Raw genomic sequence first — 22,043 nt, forward strand, 5'->3', positions numbered from 1 at the left:
AATTGCACATGCTTGATTTTAATGCTGCCCATGAATTATGTAGGATTTAAGCTGCGTTTTCTCACACTTACATATTCAGACTTGAAAAAAATGATAACCATATAAATATGTGATTTTATCCTTGCAGAAAATCCCCTTCACTCTATAAAAGAAGGCATTGACGGGCTAATCTTTATTTCAGAATATTTTAATTAAAAAAAGCAGTGGGATTGTTTACTCTGTGATATTTCCTATGTGGATAATTCAATTTCCTGAATTCTGGAAAATACCAAGTCTCCCCCTCAGTCGGTTCTTTGTACCTAGGTATGCTAGATATGTGAGCGGTGGGTGGATCCGAGAGACAGGTAATGACGTTGGCAAAGCCCGAGCCCCAAGTTGCAGGTCCAGACAAATCTCAGAACCTTCTGTGGTTGTCTTTAGGTAGCAGGGAATTGAAATGCCCAATCCTGGTTTCTGACGTGACAGCTGCTTAATCCTACCTCCTAAGCATTTTGATGATAAGGACTAGAGCTAGGAATGGGAGGATTATCCAGTTTCAAATAAAACAAGGACAAATTTATTTACCCCTGACCATTCTTAAAACTTGCCTATTCAAGCCAGTAAGCAAATGTACAGAACACAACAATCCACTGGGGTTACTCCCAGCCCACCCAGATTTCAGACTAAATCTCTTGCTCTGATTGAGTGTGTCCTCATCATTCCCTGAATCACAGGGCTTTCAGGGTCAGATAAGGATGTGAACTTTTAACTATTTCCTAAAACCAAAAGCAGCCATGCAATCCTGTGGTTCTGCCATTATACTTCTTATGGCTTGAAAAATATCCATCTTTCTTTCAAAAGGACCAAGGGAGGTCAGACCATAGGACAGTTTTGTGTCTTTGTACCTGCCAGGATGGGTAGTGACATTTCAGTAGTCCTCCATAGTGTGGGAGGAGAGAATGAATAAAGGGATTAAGGAAGGAAGAGGGGGAGGCACAGGGGCAGCTCGCCCTGAGGCCCGGGGCGGGGCCAGGGTGGGGGTAGGGGGGTGGAGGGGGGCTTGGCTGCGGCAGTGGGAGGAGGATACTCAAGCATTCCCTGCCAGATGCTGGCTCAATGCAGGGTAAACAAAGGGATTATGTAAATACAGGATTAAAAAATTTTAATGCACATTAGCATTCAGAAGGGTAAAGCCATTGAGCTCTTAAGCCTAATGATAAAAACATATCTTGGGAACATTTTAAGTCTGGAAATACTCATGCTAAGGCTAGGGAAGCTGGGTTTGGAAATATGTGTTGTTTCTCACTAGAAAGTGGTATTTTTCAAATCGTCCCATTTTTAGTTCCTAGTTGCCTCTCAGAAATGTCCCAGCTCAGAATCATTCCTTGCTCCCTTAGTGTAGGAGAACCGTGTTAAATATTTGGTTTTTAAATAATCCCCTTGCAAGATCTTACATCTGTAAATGAGAAGGTGTATATTTATATTTTAAAACCAAAACGGCTCTTAAATTTTGTGCTTCAAACCAAATTTTAGGTTGATTTTTTTGTAATTTACAAAATGATAACATGTAAGGGTTATATTTATACCCATATGTCAGACTAGGTTGAAGTATCTGTATCTGTTTTTTCTGTGTTTTCAAGTTATTGGTGACCAAATTTATATTGCTTGCACATTGTAAATTATATTTTTAAACTGGGGGTAAATTGTCACAGTTAATTTCTGGTGATCTGAAAGCCAGTTTCTAATGATACAAAGCTATGTTGATTGATCCTCAACTGTGACATCATGGATGGAATCAGCTCCAGGGAAAATGGTGTTAAAAGCAGCAGCATGATTAGAGCAGAGAATCTCTGATCAAAATGTGAATTTGGGCATAGGCTAACAGCTCTATTACAAACTAAAAGGAAGGTTTCTGTTGAACCAAACCAAATTCTCTTTTATTTGAGAATGAGGGAATTGACAAAACTTCTCCACTTTTCTATCCAACAAAAGGATGGGGGGTTGCTGCATTAATCCATCAGATAGTTTAGACCTGTTTATCATACACACAATCACTGGATTTGGGTTTAAACAGAAGTGATCTTCTTGACTTGACACATTTAAATATTCATGGTTTTGAAACAGATAAACTTGATGACTCCAAAGAAAAAGATATGCTCACATGCAGGGACAGACAAAAACATGCAGTTGTTTTCTGAGTGACTGCACTGTACTTACATCCAGTAGACCATGGGCACCATCGCTGCTCTCCTTGTTGGCCCTGCACATGGCTTGATAGTCATAAAGGGTAATTCTATAGAAGAGAATGGAAAGGAGCTTCACTAAATGGGAAAACACGAGAACCAGATGATGCTGTGGACCAACCAGCAAGGTGGACAGTCACTAACACCACCAGCCAGTGCAACAGTGACAAGCACAAGTCCAGGCAGGCCTAACAAGGGTGACAAGCAAGGGACACAGCAAAGTCCAGGACTGGAGACACAGTCATGTCACACTTGGAACTTAAAGAATAAAGGGAATAAAGGTACCGTTGGGATGGAGGGTTGGGAGAAGAAACCCCCCAACTTGACCAAATAGTCATTTTGGTTTGAACAACGATGACTTGCATGGACCAGGATACTCCAGAGAAAGATGCTCTTTTAAACTGAATTCTGGGCCCCTGATGAAATCCACATGGACCATGTCTGCAAGGTCAAGGAGAGCTGGGAAGGGCCACTTTGAGTTAAGAAATGGCAGGATCCTCTGTCTCTTTTAAGCACGAGGAAATAGGCTTGGACCAAGATAAAGCCAGCACTTTGACAATTTGTTGGAAACCAGCTGGCTCACTGGTTGTTAACCCCCTTCCATTACCACCACCATGGTAGTGAATATATGTATACTCACTACTAAGTATGCTTTCGAAAACAGTGCAGTTTATGAAACAGGAAAATGGACGTCTTTTTCTCCCTTGGTGATAAAAATACAGCTCTCCTCCCAGTTATGATCTTTACTCACTGACAAAGATGTTTTACTTTATAATTTTTACAGATATTTTACTTTCCTATTAACACCTTTACAAAGTAAAAAGAATGGCAATTTCCAGCAGCAAGTTAAGAGCTTTTAGATGGAGCGAACACTTTATCCCAAAGGAGACGGGCATTTCGTCCCTCCCCCAAGCTCCTCTTCCCACTATTCCTGGTCCCCCAAAGGAGAGACACTTAAAGTCCAGCCTGAGCTATGTTAACAGCTGCCAGATGACATGTTAATACTGTAATACATGAACTTCTCAATGACTGGAAGGAATTCTCCCTACAGGAATACCTTTCTGAAATAATACAGTGCGTAACGTGAAGCATACTTAACACTGTGCTGGAAATGTACACTAGAATAGAAGTTCCATGCTGCAGGACTGGGGTTGGGTGTTTCACACCTAGCACAGCACCCAGCATGGAGAAGGTGTTCCAATTTAAAAGGTTGAATGCATGAATGACTGCCTGATTGCATGAATCTTGAATAGTCGATGACACAGCTGAGACTGAAGAGGTCAACTGCAAAATGTGATGTGAAGGCTTTCCCCTCTGGACAATAAATTAGAGATATCACACACACGGATTAAACCAAAGAGCATCTATGGGCACCAGGTAGAAAACTGGCCACTTGACCAAACTGAGATGGAAACCAGCTCCTGACCAGCACCACACAGGCATTATAGGCAGCAAAGCCCAAGAGGGTACCAGTGTCACACAATCTCCTGGAAAGTCCCCCAAAGCCCCTTCCTCTTCAGGACATTTCTAGTCTTGCTGACTGTCCTCTGGCTTTTTTCCTCCCAGCAGATGCAAGCAGAACCAGTGTATACTGAGACAGAAATGAAGCCTATGAACTAGCCAAGTGTCTGGCTCAGGGAACTCCCTGAACAAACTTCTCACAGAAACGCTCATCATTGACGCAGCCCTGACACGAATTCAGCCACAAAATCAACTGCAGGCCAGGATGGACAAGTCTAATTGGCCCCTGACTGGCCTACCACGTCACAGTCTGCATCCTCAACAGCGGATTTCGGCAGGTGCCCCGGAAGGGCTTTCTAGGATTTGGCAAGAATTATTATTAGCTTTATCCTTTTCCTACTGCCCAACTCTATCTCTGCGGCTGGAATTTGGGTCAGAGCTGGTGAGAGGCAGCATGGGTTGAGTGGGACTTGAGTGTGTTTGGGGTCTTGTAGACATGGATGCACTGTGGCCTTGGCTTAAAAGGTTGGTTGTCATCTATAATAGCAGGTTGCTTCTGAGGCTTTATTTTTTCATTTATAAAGTGACTTCCAGAGATGTTCTCAGATTTAACTAATCAGTCATGTGAAAGTATACTGAAATATACTATGCAATGTGCTAGCCTTGTTATGACAGAAGGCCTAATTTTGTTCTTTGCTAGATTTTTGACTCTTAAAGCTACACTGTTCCCAAAGGCCCAAGTGACTGGTAGTGTGACTTAATGATTAGCAAGCTAGCTTTGAAGTCAGTGACCTGAGCTCAAATCCTAACTCACCCACTTATTAGAATTCTTTTTAAGCCTCTTTGTGCCTCAGTTTCCTCATATGTAAAATAGTGAGAATAATGGCTGCCTTATAGGGTGGTCGTGAGGATTAAGTGAGATTATACACATGTACTGCCTTTAGCACAGTGCCTAGTACAGAGGAAGCATTCAACAGAAGGCAGGGCTGCAGCTGCTGTTATAACTTATTAGTCTGGTTTTCACTGCCATTATTAATTAATGCGGGTGGTGTTAAATGCATTGGGAATTGACTCAGGCTTTACCCAGCTGGCTGGAGGATGGGTAGGCCTCCTGGTTTTCTTAGCTCATTGGCATATATGATGCAATGTAAAATTCACACTTCTTACTGAAGTAACAGACACCTTCAGAAGTCATGCTGGGGTTATCAGCAGATGATGCGGCAAGTTCTGTCCATGAGCTTCATAGCTGAGGACAGGGTAACAACAGCTAATGTCTACTGAAGTCTATTTAGCAACTGTGAGCAAGGTACTCTTCTAAGCATGTTCCTACAGGAGAGATTCTAATCATCCCCATTTCACACAGGGGCAAACCAAGTCTCGGCTAGCCTAAAGATGTGCCCAAGTTCACACACCTAACAAGTGGCAGAGCCAGAATTAGATGGGGGTCATGCTGAATCCACCTCACTCTGCCTTCTGCTCAGTAGCAGAAGGTTCTAGGAAATGCTTAGAATTCAGCCCTGTGCCCCAACCCAGAGTCTTATGGGAATGTCACAGGGAATGCTACCCAAGATAGGGTCTCATAATCAATATCCAGAATCAACTTCCAACCCAAGCTGAGGTGCTGTGACGGGGTCATCAGACCAGGTTGGACTAGCTGGCCAGGCTAGTGAGAGCCCCTTGTCATGGTAACCACCATGACAAACAGATGGCTGGAAGCTCAGGATTCTCCTGGGATCATTTTTAAAGGCTCCAGTTTACTTGTTGGGCCCAAACTCAATTGCTCTAGGGCACCTTCCAGGCCAGGGTTCCTGCCTTTCATTTCACAAATAAGCTTTCCTGATCTGATTGCCACTGAGGAGGTTACAAAACAAACCTTCTCTCTCTTCTCCATGCTTAGGCAGCTTTAACTAGATGTTGCAGAAAGAGAGACTTCCAGATTGTTGCCCTTTTTGAAGTGATTTTGTTACTGTTTTAAATAACTCCATTTTGTGGCTACCTGTATCCTGTTCGGCTGATTATAGTTAAAGAACATGATAATTGCCTGCTTTCTTTCGGGTCTAAAATAAGCCCCGAGCGTCTCGTGCCCAGCCCAAGATTGCTGCTGCACTGCTGCACTCAGCAGCAGGAGTTTATTCTTATTACAGATAACATGCCTTAATCCCCATGACATCACCACCAGGCCACGGCAACCGCGGGCTGCTGGGGAGACCTTATCATTAACATCTCTGTGCTCCCCAGATGGGTCTCTTTGAAACTTTGACAGAAGGCAGATACAGTCTCTGAAGAAGAAACCCAAAGCAATGCAAACCAAGCATGGGCAACCCTATGTATCCTGTACTAGGTAGAGTCTCGGGTGTCAGGCTCGTGACATTAGGAATTGCTTAAATCCATTTTGCTGATTCTTCTCTTTTCCAACTAGACAAAAATCACGACCAAGAAAAAGATTTCTTCTAAAAATTAGAAGGTTGAATTTCAAAGGCATGAGTTCAGCTAATTTAAGCTCATTAGTAACAGTGGGGACCAGCATTTATTAAACACCTACTTTGTGCCCATGAGGCCAGGTACATTACCTGCAACGACTCTAACTCACTTTGGCTAAAAATTTGCCTCAAAACCAGTCTTGAAACAGCTTAATGTTTGCAAATATGGCCCTAAAACAGGACAGGGAGGCATCTGACATAGAGACCCGCCGAGGGACATATTTAAGCAATTTTGAATCAAAAAGTATGAGAAGCAAAGGTGACTCACTAGGGTAGCATGTAAAAATATGTATCCTTTGTTGAGCTATAAAATGTGTTCTCTGGGGCAGTTTTCAACTTGCAAGTGTCAGGGCATGGAGCAAGAACACAGGAAATTCTAAACAAAGGGATTGTCACCATGGGAAGTTTACTCATTCATACATCTTAGACAGCCAGGAGAATGGAAAGCTCAGTCTGTTCCATCTGAACACTAATAGTAGATCCAGAAGGAGCTCTCCCGTCTCTCCTTTTTGCCTTGGTGGCCAATCTCTTCTTACAGAGATTGTACTGTTCTTTATGATCAACACAGAACATCTAACACAGCAGAGGAGGTGAGTTGAAGGTGCCTTTGAACGCTCTGATGGAAAATCGCTAAAATAAATGTAGTTAATGAGCACCCATCATTAGAAGAGAATAAGTGCCATAAGGCTGCACCAGCTGGAAGCCCAGCACCTAGGGTATTGGGGCCACTCAGGGTCCAGTGCAGAACCCTGAGAGGGGAGCCTCACTCATTCTATAGATTAAGCAGAGGGTCTATCAGCCCCAAATGCTTTTCATCAACAGGTGCTGAGACTATAAAAAGAAACAAAGTCACAGATACTGACCACATCAACATCTCACCCAGGTAATAAAAGCAGTAACAATAAGAAATAATCGATTACTTTCTGCCAGTCAAGTATTATCTCTGATGTCAAGGGCATGGAGAGGAAACTAAGGCTCAGGAGGTGAAGTTACTGTGGCTCTCCCAGCCAAATTTGCTTCAATCCTGGGGCACAGGATAACATGCACAGGTGCCTAGTAGGTGCACCTAGCCAGTGGCTTGTCTGCCCATTCAACTACGCCTTCCATGAATATTAGCTTTCCGTGTTAAACTGAAGGGGAAAATGCAATTATGATTAATCCCACGTAGAAAAGGCTAAATTTCTTTTGCTTCTTTGTTTGAGTAAGATATAAAAGGAAACAGCTAAATTCTGCTTAGGGAATGAGTGAATGCAAAACCCACTTGAGGCAGGAAACTTGGGTGCTAGAGGAGCATCCTTGGGCTCTGCCAAATGCCTGGCGCCATGTGTACATTTCACAACAACTGCACCATGGTAATGCCTGAGTTGCGCTTAGCACAGTGTGGGGCACACAACTGAGGCTCAGGATGTTAGAACCTAGGGATGTTGGTGTTGCCAGTGTCACTACGATTAGTCAAACCCAACAGGTGTTATCGAGTGCTCCTGCTGTCATTGCCTGGGGTCAGACATCACTGACAGATGCATTAGATGGTGGCTATGACCATTTGTGTTCAGGACTGCACGGGCATGTGGGGTGTGGAGAAAACTAGGAGTTAGGAATATAGCCTCATCTCTGGAAGGGTTTCAGAGTGGATGTCACAGGAAGCAGGGTTCAATAGTTAGAGGACTTGGGTGGTCTGAAGCAAACTGGGGCACGATGGATGTGGCAGAGGCTATCATAGTCTCCCGACAGCTATTCTCCTCTCGCAATGAGCAGAACACCGACTTTTTGATATGCACATTTCCCAGGTTCTTTTGTAGGTAGGTGAGGCCATGTGATTAAGCAACAGTATTATATGGAAGCAAAAGTATTGTACGGGAGTAAGTACTTAAATAAAGAAAGAAATTTTAAAAAGGAATTTTACTTGGCCTTTTGGACCTCCTAGAATCCTCCTGCCAGCCTAGTTTGCAGAACTAATGGCTGCAGCTCAGCAGCTATCTTGGGTCATGAGGTAATCTTGACTTTAAAAGCCAACTTAGAAGGAGGTAAAGAAAAAAAAAGATGTGGTCATGTGTCCATGATGACAACATGAGGCCCCCAAATTAGTACTTTCAGACTTCCTTCACATAAAAGAGAAAAAGACTCCTATGTTCTTTCACACTTTGTTAGTTTGGAATTTCCTATTATTTCTAGTAGAACCAACTACTAACCAATACATTGGACTTCAAGTTTGAAAGACTTTTACCTTCTCTCAAAGCAAAACAAGCATGAATATGAACAAATATCCCTGCAGAGAATACTTTAGTCTTCTCCAGCTATGGGAAAAGATGAGTGGTGACCAGGAAAACATTGTCTAGAATCTAGAATCCAAGAGACACGAGTTCAAATTCCATCTCCCCACACACCACTGTGGGTGAATTTGAACAAGTTACTAAGACACTTGAAGCCTCCACTTCAAGTTCCTCTTTTGTCAAATGGCAATAATGATAGTAGGTGTTTTATGGATTTGCCATGAGGATAGGTAATGCATGCAAACTGCTTGGAATAATGCCTTGCCTGTACAGTTGACCCTTGAACAATGTAGGGGTTAGGGAGCTGACCCTCGTGCAGTCGAAAATCCGCGTACAATTTGCCCTCTGTAAACACAGTTTCTTCATATCCACGGTTCCGTATCCACAGATTCAACCAACCACAGACCGTGTAGCACTTCAGTATTGACGATTTTAAAAATCCGTGTATAAGTGGACCCCCACAGTTCAAACCTGTGTTGTTCAAGGGTCAACTGCAATTATTCAATAATGAGACTGCAATAATTCAATAAATGAGACCTGCTGCTATTATGATGTAGATGACGGTGGCTACTGTTATTATTGTGATTGGGGATCCTCAAGCAGCAGCTTTAGGGTTTTAAAGAGCAGTCCATTGGAATCCCCATGTTTCTGCATTCCAGAAAGTTTGGCCCAGAAACACACTTGTCCAAGCCAATCCGTCTTCTTGTTCCCTTCAATGCCACCTCTGACAAAGCATACTTCAGTGGACACAGCCAGGTCAACAGGAAGCCAAGAAGCCATTACATTCCTTACATGAGTTGTTGAGTATTAGACATCGGTGGAGCAGTCGGTATTAGAGCAGCCATCCAAACATAACAGACTTCTCCTCTAACACTCTCTGGATTCCAAGGCCAGGGCATTCGCTGAAATGTAACGCAATCACCAAAGACAGGGAAAGCTCCAGTCACCCGCCATGGAGCCAGTGCAGTTCCATCATATGGAGACAGGGGTAGAAGTGGTCCAAGTCTTGAATCCTACCTGACGAGACACCTTTTTAGAAAGGCAATTTAGAAGGAGCCGCCACAGGGAATTCTACACAAGTTGACTATGTTAATGAATGTGTAGGGGGTGAGGTGAGGAGGACGTTCACCAGGCCCCACAGGGAAAATACGAATGGCCTTGGAGGGGTGAAAGCTCAGGCATGCTGCGCCACGCACATAAAACAAACAAAACAGAACAAAATGGAAGAGACACAACCAAGAGGGACAGGAATTCTCAGTAGCTCCCAAAGCAAAAACAAATTATTAGCAAGCAGTTCGTTTCTCTGCAAGTCAAGGGCCAGGTGTGCCCCATGGGTCTTTCCTTCCTCGAGCTTACTTAAATACACAAAGAACAAGGGAAGACCCTTTGGCAGAAACCACAAGGATATTTGGTAAAAGCATGCATTATTCCACTTAACCCTCACTGCAGGTACGAAAATCACTCTTTCAATTTCATCTTGCAGCAGAGAAAACTGAAATTATGGAGTTAAAGTTGCCAAAAGTCAGGCAAGTTCGAAGTTGGGCAGCACCTAGACTGGCACCTGGTGCGTTTAACTTAGTATTTCTTGACCCTGACTGCACGTGAGAATCACATGGATGCTTTTAAAAAGCATTAAAAAAAAAAAAAAAAAGCATAAATGCCTGGGCTCCGTCCCCAGACAAATCTAGTATGAATCTCTTGGGGAACAGCTGGAGCATGGGTGTGTTTTAAGAGCTCTCCAGGGGTGCTAGCTGAGTCCAAGCCCACAGGCCCACGCCCAACACTATGACTGCTGTGCAGTAACTACCTTTTGGGGGTCATTAGTGATTTAAAAAAGAAGAGAAGAAAATTAAAAAAAAAAAAGATTTCAGACATTTGGAGCTCTTATCCAAGAGCTAATCTTACCTCCTATTTGTAGTAGCTTTGCAATTTGCAAAGCATTTTCACTTCTCTTATTTCAGGTGATTCTCACAAAATCCCATCTCACCAAAATTCCTATTTTGGTGGCAAAGAAACTGAGGCCCAGAGAAACTGAGGAATCTGTCCACGGCCACACAGTGGCCATTCTGAGGCTCAACCTGAAGTCTTCATATTTCAAGTCCAGTATATCAAAGAGGCCCTATCAGGAATCTTGGACTCTGCTATGACCAGCTATATATATTTTTTCTCACTTTTCCCTGGATATTTGACATTGAGTTCCATCACTGGGGGCAAGAAGGGGTGGTGAAATAAATGAATTACTGTATAATAAAAAATAGTTTGAAACTAGATTTTCTCTTAGTATTGTGAGAAGGGCAAAGTCACTGCCAAGGCCAGCAAGGAGAGCCATGGACTGTGGCTTTTGAGAAATATGAATACAAGGCTCTTACTGGACACGAACTTGAGTTAAAAGAGAAAAGCAGCTAAAATGAAAAGCCCTAAATGAGTCAGGGCCACTTAGGGAGTCCATTTACTTTCCATGGTAAGAATAAAAAAACATTTCAAGTCCTCTGTTTGAAACACAAAAAGCTGACCTGGAATATGGTATCTTATGAGAAAATATCTTATGGTATCTTATGAGAAAATGTGTGAAGCCTGGGGACATGGCTTTGGTTTAAGAATTTATCAACTTCAGTTAAAAGAAATCTGGGTGATCTTATCACTCGGCTGGCCTCCATCCTGAAAGTTCTGTTTGCCCACATAAGTCACTGCTGGGCCAACATCCTCCTTGGCTATCCTTCACTTTGTCTCAAACAAAACTGAAGGAAGTTCCATGCACTACTCAATGTTACTGTACATAGAACCAGGTAAAGGGGAGAGGCTAGAAAATTCTCCCTGTGCTTAGACTGCAGGATGTTTGAATCCAGCTCCGTTACACAGAGACAAGTTCTTAACCTTTCCAAGCCCCATTATTTCCATCTATCAAATAGGTATATATATACCCAGATCCAGCTTCATGGGCACGTGGCCTGTGTAACTGGACAGAACCCTGCACTTAGAAGGGCTGCGTGCTTTGTTTAATGCTCTGCTGTTGCCATCTTGAAACTCTCAATAATTTTTGAGCAAGGGGCACCACGTTTTCATTTTGCACTGGTCCTGTTTATACCTGTCTCACAAGTTGTTGGAAAGGACTGCAAGAAGTAAGATCTGCAGTTGCAACCTAGGTCTGGTATGTGGTAGGTGCTCTGGGAAGGTAGCCACTGCTACCTTCATTATTTTCACATTGCTGAGGCTATTGGTATGTTATTTGGCCCTGGGCACTATGTCATCTGTAAGCTGGATGGACAGAGTCAAGTCAGAGACTCAGCCTAAGTGACCAAGAGTGACCACTTCACCTCTTAGATGGTTTGCACATGCTGCTGAAGAACTTTCTCAAAGCTCCCTCAAGTTGGTAATTTGTTCACACAAATCAGTTCACACAAATTCCCTTCCTCCCACATGGCACTGTAGATGCACAAGTGGATGTTCTTTCCCTCTGATGGCACCTAAGTAGAATGGCCATTGGGTCACCAGGTAAGTGGCCAACAATCAAGGAAAGAGTCCATGCCAAGTAGGCAAGCATCGCCTTGCTTTAGGGAGAGAGGCAGTGACTATGGTCCACTGGAGAGAGAGATAAATGGGAGGTTGATAAAGGGAGATGGTGTTCTTTACTTTGAGCTCTGTCTTTCTGAAGAAGATGGTTTGTAGGGCTCTTGTGTATGAAAGGCGTTTCTTTAGAAATGGGTGTAAGCAGACCAAATTAAGAAACTTTGTGCCAGGTTGCACTGTCCAATATGCTGAGATGAGATGTCTGCTATGTGAATGGATCCTGAGCTTACCAGGGCTCAGCCATGTCACCAAAGCAACTTAACCTCCATGTATCCTGTGTTTGGGGGTGGGGTACAGTTTAACATGGTGCCTGACATCTGTCCCAGGGCACTGTTACTTTTGGCTACATCCTTTCAGTGCTTCTGAAATACAGATCTGCTCTGAATAAAAGGACTGTCAACCTTATTTTCTGAGTAAACATGCTGGAAAGGGCAAGGGCTTGAACGTCTGAGTTCCAGGAGGACCTCAGTACCCCAACACTGGATGGAGACGCCATCACCAGGTGTCATGGGAAGCCCATTGCGATATGTGTGAATGTAAAATTTAAAAAAAAGCATCACCTGGTGCCAAGTAAAAAGCTAAGTCAAAGATCCACAACAACAAAAATCACAGCAGCTGCTAGCAATTACTGAGCCCTTAATATATGCCAGGTACCGTGTCAGAACGTTATGCTTATTATTATCTCATTAACTCTGACAGCAACCTTTGCAAGTAATTATTATCATCATCTTCATTTTCCACGTAAGGAAACCAAAGCTTGGGGAGGTAACATGACTTATTCTAAGTCATGCAGCTAGTAAATGTCAGAGCCTGGATTTGAACCCAATCCATCTGACTCCAAAACCCAAACTCTCATTGCTGTCCTGGCCTCATGAGGGGGCCTTTCAAAGAAGCCTAGGGGGTTTGTCAAGTAATTCCCAAATGACAGCAGTTGCTGTTAAAATTTAGTAGGGAGTCCCAGCACTCCTCTTTTCTCAAATATGCTAGCTACTCTTGTGAAAGTTCTAAATTCATGTCAACTATATTTCACCCACATTAAGGAGAAGTCTAGGAATTTAAAATTCTGCTACAACCTTTTTCTTTCTCCCACCAAACTGTTTGAAAGGAATATCTAAGAGGGAAGAGGAAAAAAAAAAAAAGTCATTTTGTTAAAAAAGTTGAAAAATATGCTTTCAAATGAGAAACATGTGTGTGCTTATTCTTCCTCTTTTGTCTCTTCCTACCCCCACCAAGTTGAAAACAAGCTAACACAATACAAATGTACATATCCACATAAAGATACAAGAAACCAGTGGTGCCCTGGATGGCAGACAGTCCAGCAGAGCAACCCGAGCCCAGCTCCAAGTCCAGTTTTCAAGCTTATGTACAATGACTCCTGGCAAAAGAAGGGAAAAAATGTACTTGAATTTTAAAGAGGGAATCGAGCAGGGGTGAACACTCAGGCAGGCTGGAGAGCAAGTGTGTCAGAGATTGCAGAAGTGCTGGAGTCATGCCATTTAAAAATATCATTTCTTGTTTCCTTGTTTCTGGCACAAACAAGCTACGGAATCTCAAAAATTGGGTCATCATTTTTGAATTCCCTGCTTTCAGCACAGCACTCAGTTGGTCTTATTGAGTAGCTTAAAAGTCTGATTTCCTGAGCTAACACTTCCTGGCCATTCAGTTGCGGGGGGGGGGGGGTAATAAATTGTGGGGACTGTCTTTCCCACTGGCAACCAATGTGCAATAGTTCTCACAGGTGAGCCTAGGTCCATCCTTGCATTTCCTGATATCATATATTTAACAGCATCATATATGTCCAGGAAAGCACCACTAATAGACCACCATTCTCCCTGGGAGGCCAAGGGAAGGGAAACAGGTTGACTCCTGGGGGGACAAAACTGGCCTCCTGATCTCGCAGGGTGATGATCTTTCTCATTGGCTTTGATGTTCCCAAAAGCGTGGCTGGCTTGCGCACAGGGGACGCGGGGCTGTGAGGAAATCATCCTATACGAGCTTCACTTAGGGTCAACAAGAGCCCTCACAACTCAATGGAGTAGTCCCTACCACCAATTAGCAATTCTAGCAACAGATTTAAACTTACCTCCATCTGGGAGCAGGTTTTGTGAACTTTTACATGATTTTCTAAAATTATATCGAGGCTCTAAACATCACTTCCCATCCCTGAGTTCCAGATTTCTAGCAAGCTGCCCCAGTTTGTCAGTATGAGACAAGACACCCTCCTCCTCCTTTTGACCAGGTGAAAATGCTTCCTACTTCTCTGCAATCACTTGTTTCAGACCAACATAATCACCTCCCAGTGCAGGCTCTGACTTCAGGACCAGACTCTAATAAATGCTACGCTAAGGGAACAGGGAATGCATTGTGAGCTGAGTTTCTGAGACTCTTAACACTCATGCAAAAGGCATCGAATTTCAGAAGATCTTCTGGAGCATGAACACAGTCATGGGGTCAAGTCTGGGCTTGCTTTATTTGACCTTGGTTTGTTTTATTTTATTTAGGCAAACTTTCTCCGGGGACGCAAGGAACCATAAAATCCCTTACCTTTTAAAGGAGCCCATTGTTAACAATTTGTTCATCACAGCTCCCTCCACCTCACCAAAAAAGTCTCCAGTCTGCAGGGAAGACAAGAAGACCCATGAGGAAGTGTAGATAAATAATGTGCCCAAACACCAGAGGAGAAATAAAAACGGACACACTCTGTGTCCTGGAGCTGACAGGGGCAAAGAGCAGGTTTTCAGAACTACTGTTACATAACAGCGGAAAAGGTCTTAATAGTCATGAGAAGTTATGGGATTACAGAGCAAACTAATAAGCAGATGTGAATATTCCAAATACATGGCAGGGGCGAGGGGGCGGGGTAAGGGTGACATTGCATAACACGTGCTGAGTGTTGTAATTAAAACACACATGCACACGTGTGCACACACATGCATACAAGCACACACGCATGCACCATTACTCTTGGATGGAGGGAGTAGGCATTAATCTGCTCTCAATCCCTTGTGATTAAAACACTACTTCATACAGACAGAAACAGGCTGTGAAAGGGCTTCCTAAGCAGTAATAAAAAGAATTGTTTATAATTCCTAAATGACCTGTTTAGGGATATATAGCAGTCTTCTTCATCGGCTCTATAAATTTCCTACAGCAGAGAATATGTCCTTTCTCTAAATTACTTTCTGAGGAACACCCTCATTTTGTCCATAGGCAGTTAATATGTTGACCAAGAATGAAGCTGTCCAGCCCTGCGAAAAGAAGGCTTGGCCAGTCAGACTTCCAATGGCCAACCCCAGCTCTGGGGCTGTCTTCAGGGCACTGGAGGCCTACCAATCCTTCCCCAGCGCCAGGCTGATGCTCCTGCAAGTCCAGTTCTTGGTGCTGGCCGAGATTTGCCAACTCTGAATGGCGGAATGAAGGATTAACATCCTCGGGCATCCCTCCAGATTCCTGGAGCCACTATCATCAGTGTCCCAAGGGGGAGGGTGTATCCAATACAGCAGAACAGAGCTTGGAGCAACAGCCTTCCTCTGCCAACACCCTGGAAGGGGCCAGTGTAGATCAGTAGAGAACCCCCATCTGTACTGTGGGTGCTCTGAGGATTTATAGCTTATGTGGACGTGGGTGGACGGCATTACACTCAGAGCCCAAATTATATAAATTCCATAGGCTTTGTATGATATTAACTAAATCCTGATTCCATTACAATGCAGTGACCTCAACAAGGCTCCTAGGAGTTTTCAGGCAGAAAGGCACATATAGACTTCGCCAAAAAGTCAGAAAAGAGAGGAGGAAAGAAGGAAATGACATTTTCACTGACTGAAGGTCAAGCATTGCCTTTTTCACTCCAGGGACACTTGAACATTTGGCAAACTCTGTGGGTATGTGCTGCCGCTGGGAGCAAGAAGGACATTTGCATTTCTTGTGTGTAAATATGCCAGTATCAATGGAACTGGTTGTAAGATGAAGAAGAATTAGCCTAATTGGAGTACAGGAAACCAGACACCAAACAAGCTGAGGCAGGGCAGGCCCACAGGCTCCCTGGGCTATTCTATCCAGAAATGAAGCATGGATCAGGACCCACATGTAGTGGCCATGGCTTGGGAAAGGGTCACTATTTCAGTGGTTTACTTTGTTGGTTGGTCCAAGAATCACCACTGGAAGACATCATCATGTCCTTCCTCCCCCAGGATCAGGTTCCCACCCTCAGCCCTCCATGATTACGGCAGGATGACAGAGCTTCTCCTCACAGGGGATTGATTTGGTTTCTCACTCCTCCCAGACACACGGGCATATTACTATAAGGCCTATGGCCAGTCCTGCTCCCAAGAGACTGGCCTTGTTTCATGGGCTCACCTTTCCTATCTAATGTCCATCAACTGTCCAACATCCAGTGATGTCCAGCATCTGAGGAGACTGTGTATGCGCAGCTTGAGTCTCAACTGTGTAACTGTCACCCACCAAAGGTGCATTTAAAATCTCACAACATGGGCTTCCCTGGTGGTGCAGTGGTTGAGAATCCGCCTGCCAGTGCAGGGGACATGGGTTCGATCCCTGGTCCAGGAAGATCCTGCATGTCGCGGAGCAGCTAAGCCTGTGCGCCACAACTACTGAGCCTGCGCTCTAGAGCCCACGAACCACAACTACTGAGCCCACGTGCCACAACTACTGAAGCCCGCGCCCCTAGAACCCACGCTCTGCAACAAGAGAAGCCACCACAATGAGAAGCCCGCGCACCGCCACGAAGAGTAGCCCCCGTTCGCCACAACCGGAGAAAGCCCTCACGCAGCAACGAAGACCCAACGCAGCCAGAAACAATAAATAAATAAAATAAAATAATAAAATAAATAAATTGATAAAAAGAAAATCCCACAGTGTTCTCATAGATAAGAGGGGAAACTAAAGCACAGTTCCACATGTTACCTGGAGCCTGTGTTCACAAATTAACAAGCCATTGAGCTTAGACACTAAGGAGTCATACTTAAAGGCAATTAATTAATTTATTAGGCATTAATGGGTCTATCGCACTGTTGACTATTAAAATATTTTAAATGATTTAAATGAGACTTCATTATAAAATGCTAGTATCCTCAAATATTAGAGTTAGAAGAAGCCTCCTTTAGTCAACCATCCTCCTTTTATAGAGCCCGCCAGGAGTCCCTGGCGGGTTAAGTGATGCACCCAAGATCCCAACACTAGTTGAGGAAGAGAGTTTGCAACAGAAACCATCCGCCTCCACTTCTGGTGTTACTTTACTACACCACAGTGCTAAACTTGTCTGGATTTGACTTTCTTTTAACATGCTAATTTCATTTCTAATTGCAGAAAAAGTTGTCAGCCACCAAGTTTTAAAGGAGAAACCCATGTTTCTCTATTACAATGCTATTGATTTTAACTCTTATTTTGATTTCCAAATATCAGTGGAGCTTTCTTTGCTGAGCGCCCTAGCTTGGTTTCTTTCCATCTCTCCCTCCTGCCCCTGTACTGCACACAGCTCAATCAAATGAAAAACATTCTTCCTCTATATGTGGATTCTTGTCCCCCTGTGTTGAGAACCCAAGTTAATCCTTGAGCTCAGATAACTAATTTTTAAAAAGTCAGAACCAGAAAGAAAGCCATAAAGAATAATTACGTTGGCATACATAAATACATACATATATTTGTGTGTATATATAAATTACATATATATAAAGATAAAATATTAAAAGGAGGAAACCTCCTTAAAATTGCCCAAACTCTTTCAGGCACCTCCATGTCAAGGCAAAGAGTTCCATAAATTGAACATTTTATGAGTGAGGGAGCAGACCCTGGGCTCTGCACCCCTCCCCACCTCTCCTCTCCGGAGGTAAAACCTCTTTGGGGCCTGCTGAGAAGTAGGCTGTGACATTCTTAAAGGGATGGAAATAAGGTTTTATAATCTCCTGCTATTACCTCTTAAATACAGATCATGTCTCAAAGTTTCAACACCATAATTTGTTCCCCCAGACCCAAGCACAGTCTGGGATCCTTACTTTGAGTAGGTAGAAATTTCTCACTCACTTGTGTGTAGTCTTCAGACACCAGAATAAATCCATTATTGTCTATGAGGTAACAGTTCACAGTCTAGAAAATAAAAACACCACAGTTTCAACTTTGGGTTCTCAGACTGCTTTTACATGAAATGACGTACTTCCAACCTGAGAGACACCTATTTTAGGCTGTTTTGGGAGAACTGGAAATGCCTGCTGGCTCTAGGAGTTAAGGCTATGGTTAAGCTAACCCCAGCACTTACTCTTCAAAACTAATTAACAAAAATAAAACACGAAGCAAGCCTTGAACATCCCCGATTAGGATAAAAAGAATATACATTTTAAAGTTATGCATTACAGTTTATCTTCCTTTTCAAAAATTTTTATGACCTGAATAATATTTCCCAGGAACAAAGTGTCCAGAGGCCCCCGAGCCTGTATTCATGGTGGTTGAAGTACAGCCTGTTTTGAAAGCAAAATGCCAGCACAATGCCATTACTTTAATGATGTATTAATGAAAACACCGTGTCAGCTCAGAAGACCATCAGGGGACCAGGTAATATTTTTTAATTTGTTCATAGACTTAGGCAGGAGGGAAGGGGCAGAACTTCTGTTAAAGGGTCCCCTCAGGCCTCCTAAAGGTTTTCAAACTGTGTTTTTAATTGGGAGTTGGATTTGGGGGCAGGGCTGTTAGCTTTTGGTAGCTCAGATTTATAAATTGTAGCAAGGTAAGCCCAAACCTCTGCTTCCCCCACGCTACTTTAATCTCAAGTGAATGATTTGCTACAGGCTAAGTCTTAATTACAGTGCTGTGGAGTTTAAATTTAAGGTTTAATTCCATCCTTGATGTAACTCAGTTTCTATTTATTGCAGCTTTACATACGGACTGCAACATTTAATTTGTAACATATCTTTACCCTGAGCTAAATTCCCCTAGCTCCAGACCACTGCAGGGCTGGTGTTTTCTGGGACATTTACCTATCTGTGTAGTCGGTTTTAGTGAGGCACAAAAGTACAGCAGTAAGTTGGTCAGAAAGATGCATCCTTTATTAGTAGGCAATGGTGGAGAATCGGCAGAAAATTAAAAGCCCTGCTAGCATCTTTTAGAAATGAGTCGGCTGCTTTGGTGAGCAAGCGTTTCTCTTGGTTATCCCAAGGGGCCAGATGAATGACTTGGTTACACTCTTGCTATTCAAAGAAGCTCTTAGCTGCAAGGAGACTACTTTGTCCCTGGTGGTAGTCTTGACAAACATTCTCCTTTTTTAGGACACAGCACTATGAAAGCACTCATAGAGTTCTGCTGTCCAATATGGCAGCCACGAGCTACATGCAGCGTTAAGCTTAATTTTAAGTTAATTGGGTCATATCAGACAAATCTATACCCTTGTTTATTTGAGTATCCTGATTGTCATTTTGCAGATATAGACCCTGATGCAAAGGGAGGTTAACCTCCTTTCAGTCATACATGTTGAGCATAGAAGTGGCCTCCATATTAAAATACTGACTCTCCAAATCCTTGCAATTGCATAGAGATCCAAAGTCATCATAACTCACCCTCTATCCCTAATTATAAAGTGAGTGCCTACTCAAACATCCCTAGCCAACTGGTATTGCTGCTATTAGACCTATATCTTTGGTCAATCTCTGTTCATCTAATGTTGTAAATATTAGACAGTACAAAGCAAATAGATTATAAAATCAACTGAAATCTTCGGAAAGAGGCAATATTTCATGAAGTCCATGAAAGTGATATTGGAGATCAGCTCCAATCACACAGGAAGCCGTTGGCACATTAGTATCTGTCAGAGGTAACACATGAAGAAAGAAAACATCACCACAGATAACATGAAAGATGCTTCTGAAGAGAATGATTTCAAAAGCAAGGGACTAAGAGAAGCTCCTGGGGAAACTGATCAAACTCCACTACATTTGACCTTCCTTGTGATCACTCTGAGAAAATCAAATATAAAGTGAAGGATTCTACATTGTGATTTTTATAATTTTATCAGAAATATTATACTCCCTACTCCCAAACCAAATGTGTCCTTTGTTTATAGAATTAGAGTATGACTGCAATTATAATTTAAATTTGTTAAATAAAATAAATGTATTTTCACCATTTCCACTTTATTTAGAGACAAAGCTTCACTGAAATGTTTCATTATTTGCCATTAATGTTTGTTTCTTTCCCCACCCTCATTCCTTGGAAATGAGGACCTCTGTGCTCCTTATAATGGCCAGCACTGGGTGGAATTAAGGTTGGATTGGCCATTAGGAGACTCACTTCTCAGGTATCCACCTTTGCTCCTACTCTCTTCTGGTGTGGAAGGCACAGAGGGAAGGCATCTGTAAGAAACAGATATTGCCAACACTGTGATTGACAAATCACTGAGAAAATCACAGGTCAGAAGCAAGGATGCTGTGTCATTGATGTAGAATTGGGTCCCTTAATCTGAAAGGTGTCATTTAGTTTTCATTATAGACAATATTGCTATGTTAGGTATATTTAGTCTCTGTAAAGACTTCATAAACAGACCTTCCTTGATTAAATTATCGGGAAGTATGGTGGAATGGAGTAAGGCCACTGGAGTAAAGCGAGCAGGGTACTGGGTTATGAAACAGGACAGAATTAGCCAGATTCCAGTCTGATAAATTGTTTTCTCTGTCTCTTTACAATAAATGGCCAATCACCTTCTCCATACTCCCTCCTCCAGTAAAAGTAAATAGAGGAGATATTTTCTCAGCTTTCCCTCACTATGCTACTTCTGCCCCAAATTAGATACTATGCTACTTTGTATCTCTAGGCTACTTTCTACTATGCTACTTTGTATCTCTCAGAAGGAGTCTGCCCAGAGCCCTGTCCCAAGGGTAGACTGACAGGCTGAAGGGCTTGGGGAAACCAGGAGCTCTAAGTTTTGACAGATATTGTAAGCAACCACTCCACAGCCACCTGTGACAAAACATGTAAAGATGAGGTTGTTTGAAAAATGCAGAGACAAAGACAGAGTGGGTGAGAGAATTTGTCTTTTTTTAAAAAGGTATCTTTCTTCAACTACTTGATGACTCAATATTGCTCAGAGAAGTCCTATTCCAGGCCACAAAGGCAGGTCAGGTAGATATCTGAGGTTTAGAGCCCCAAACCAGGTCATGGGAATTGGGCAGTCACAGATAGAAAGGAAAGCTGGGGAGAAAGTGTACTTGGGGGTGAGAAACACAGCACCACGCCTGTGTTACCTGGAAGGTTACCTGTGTTACCTGAGGCTAAGATACTAGCTTGAGAATCGGAGACTTTGACACTTGCTATCAGTGTGACCTTGAGCAAAGCCTTTTAACACTCCCAGTCTCAGTTTCCTTATCTGAATGATGGAGACAGCAACAGCTATTTCAGAGGAGTGGTGAGAAGATTAAGTAGGCCAGTGAGTACAAACTGCTGAGCACAGAGCAAGGTGCGTAGTGAGTACCTGAAGGACTTGTGCTTGTGTCTATTCAGCATATGATGTTTATTGGTTACCTACTGTGTGCCCTCTTTATAAGTATCCTACTGCTGCAAATTGAGTTTCTCAGAAAGGGAAGTTGTTACATAGTTTATAGCAAGAGGCTGGGGAGGCAAGTCAGCTGATAAGCGTGTGCGCTCATCTCCCCTGCTAACCAGTTAGCTCCTGGAGGACAGGGGCTATTTCTGACTCTGCTTCCCATTGACTCCCCGAGTGTTGGAGGTACCAGGCACGTAAGGAGGGCTCAGTAAACGTGTCTTGAAGGAATGAGTGAGTGTGTGAGAGGCTGCCTCTTAGGTTCTGAAGTTAACGTTCGCCTTGGGTGGAATGGAGCTCCTTAAAGTCGTCAGTCAGGCCCATGGCCAGGCCCTCCATGAAGATGGATCTACAAGCCAGGAAGACATCTGGCCATACCGACTCCACCCACTGGCCCAGGGCACTCTAGCCAAGGCCCAGGGAGGCCATTGTTGGGAGAGACAGAGGGGCTGGAGTGGATCCAAGGCAAAGCATGTCTGATAAGTCTGTGGGAGTTGGGCCAGGT

General features: G+C 43.2%; 1 protein-coding gene across 4 annotated transcripts in view; it reads right to left on the reverse strand.

The window, feature by feature from the left end:
- The window catches only part of CACNA2D3 (calcium voltage-gated channel auxiliary subunit alpha2delta 3), a 795,640-nt gene that overhangs the window by 57,686 nt on the left and 715,911 nt on the right, over window positions 1-22,043 (reverse strand). For all 4 annotated transcript variants that reach the window (XM_049715277.1, XM_049715280.1, XM_049715279.1 and 1 more), the window contains 3 exons: window positions 18,040-18,102; window positions 14,545-14,615; window positions 2,197-2,272 (listed from right to left, as the gene is read on the reverse strand). In XM_049715277.1, the coding sequence (XP_049571234.1) occupies window positions 2,197-2,272; window positions 14,545-14,615; window positions 18,040-18,102 (210 nt within the window). The remainder of the gene's footprint in view (window positions 1-2,196; window positions 2,273-14,544; window positions 14,616-18,039; window positions 18,103-22,043) is intronic.

The sequence above is a fragment of the Orcinus orca genome, chromosome 10 (genome assembly GCF_937001465.1).
Source record: "Orcinus orca chromosome 10, mOrcOrc1.1, whole genome shotgun sequence".
Lineage (NCBI taxonomy): Eukaryota > Metazoa > Chordata > Mammalia > Artiodactyla > Delphinidae > Orcinus > Orcinus orca.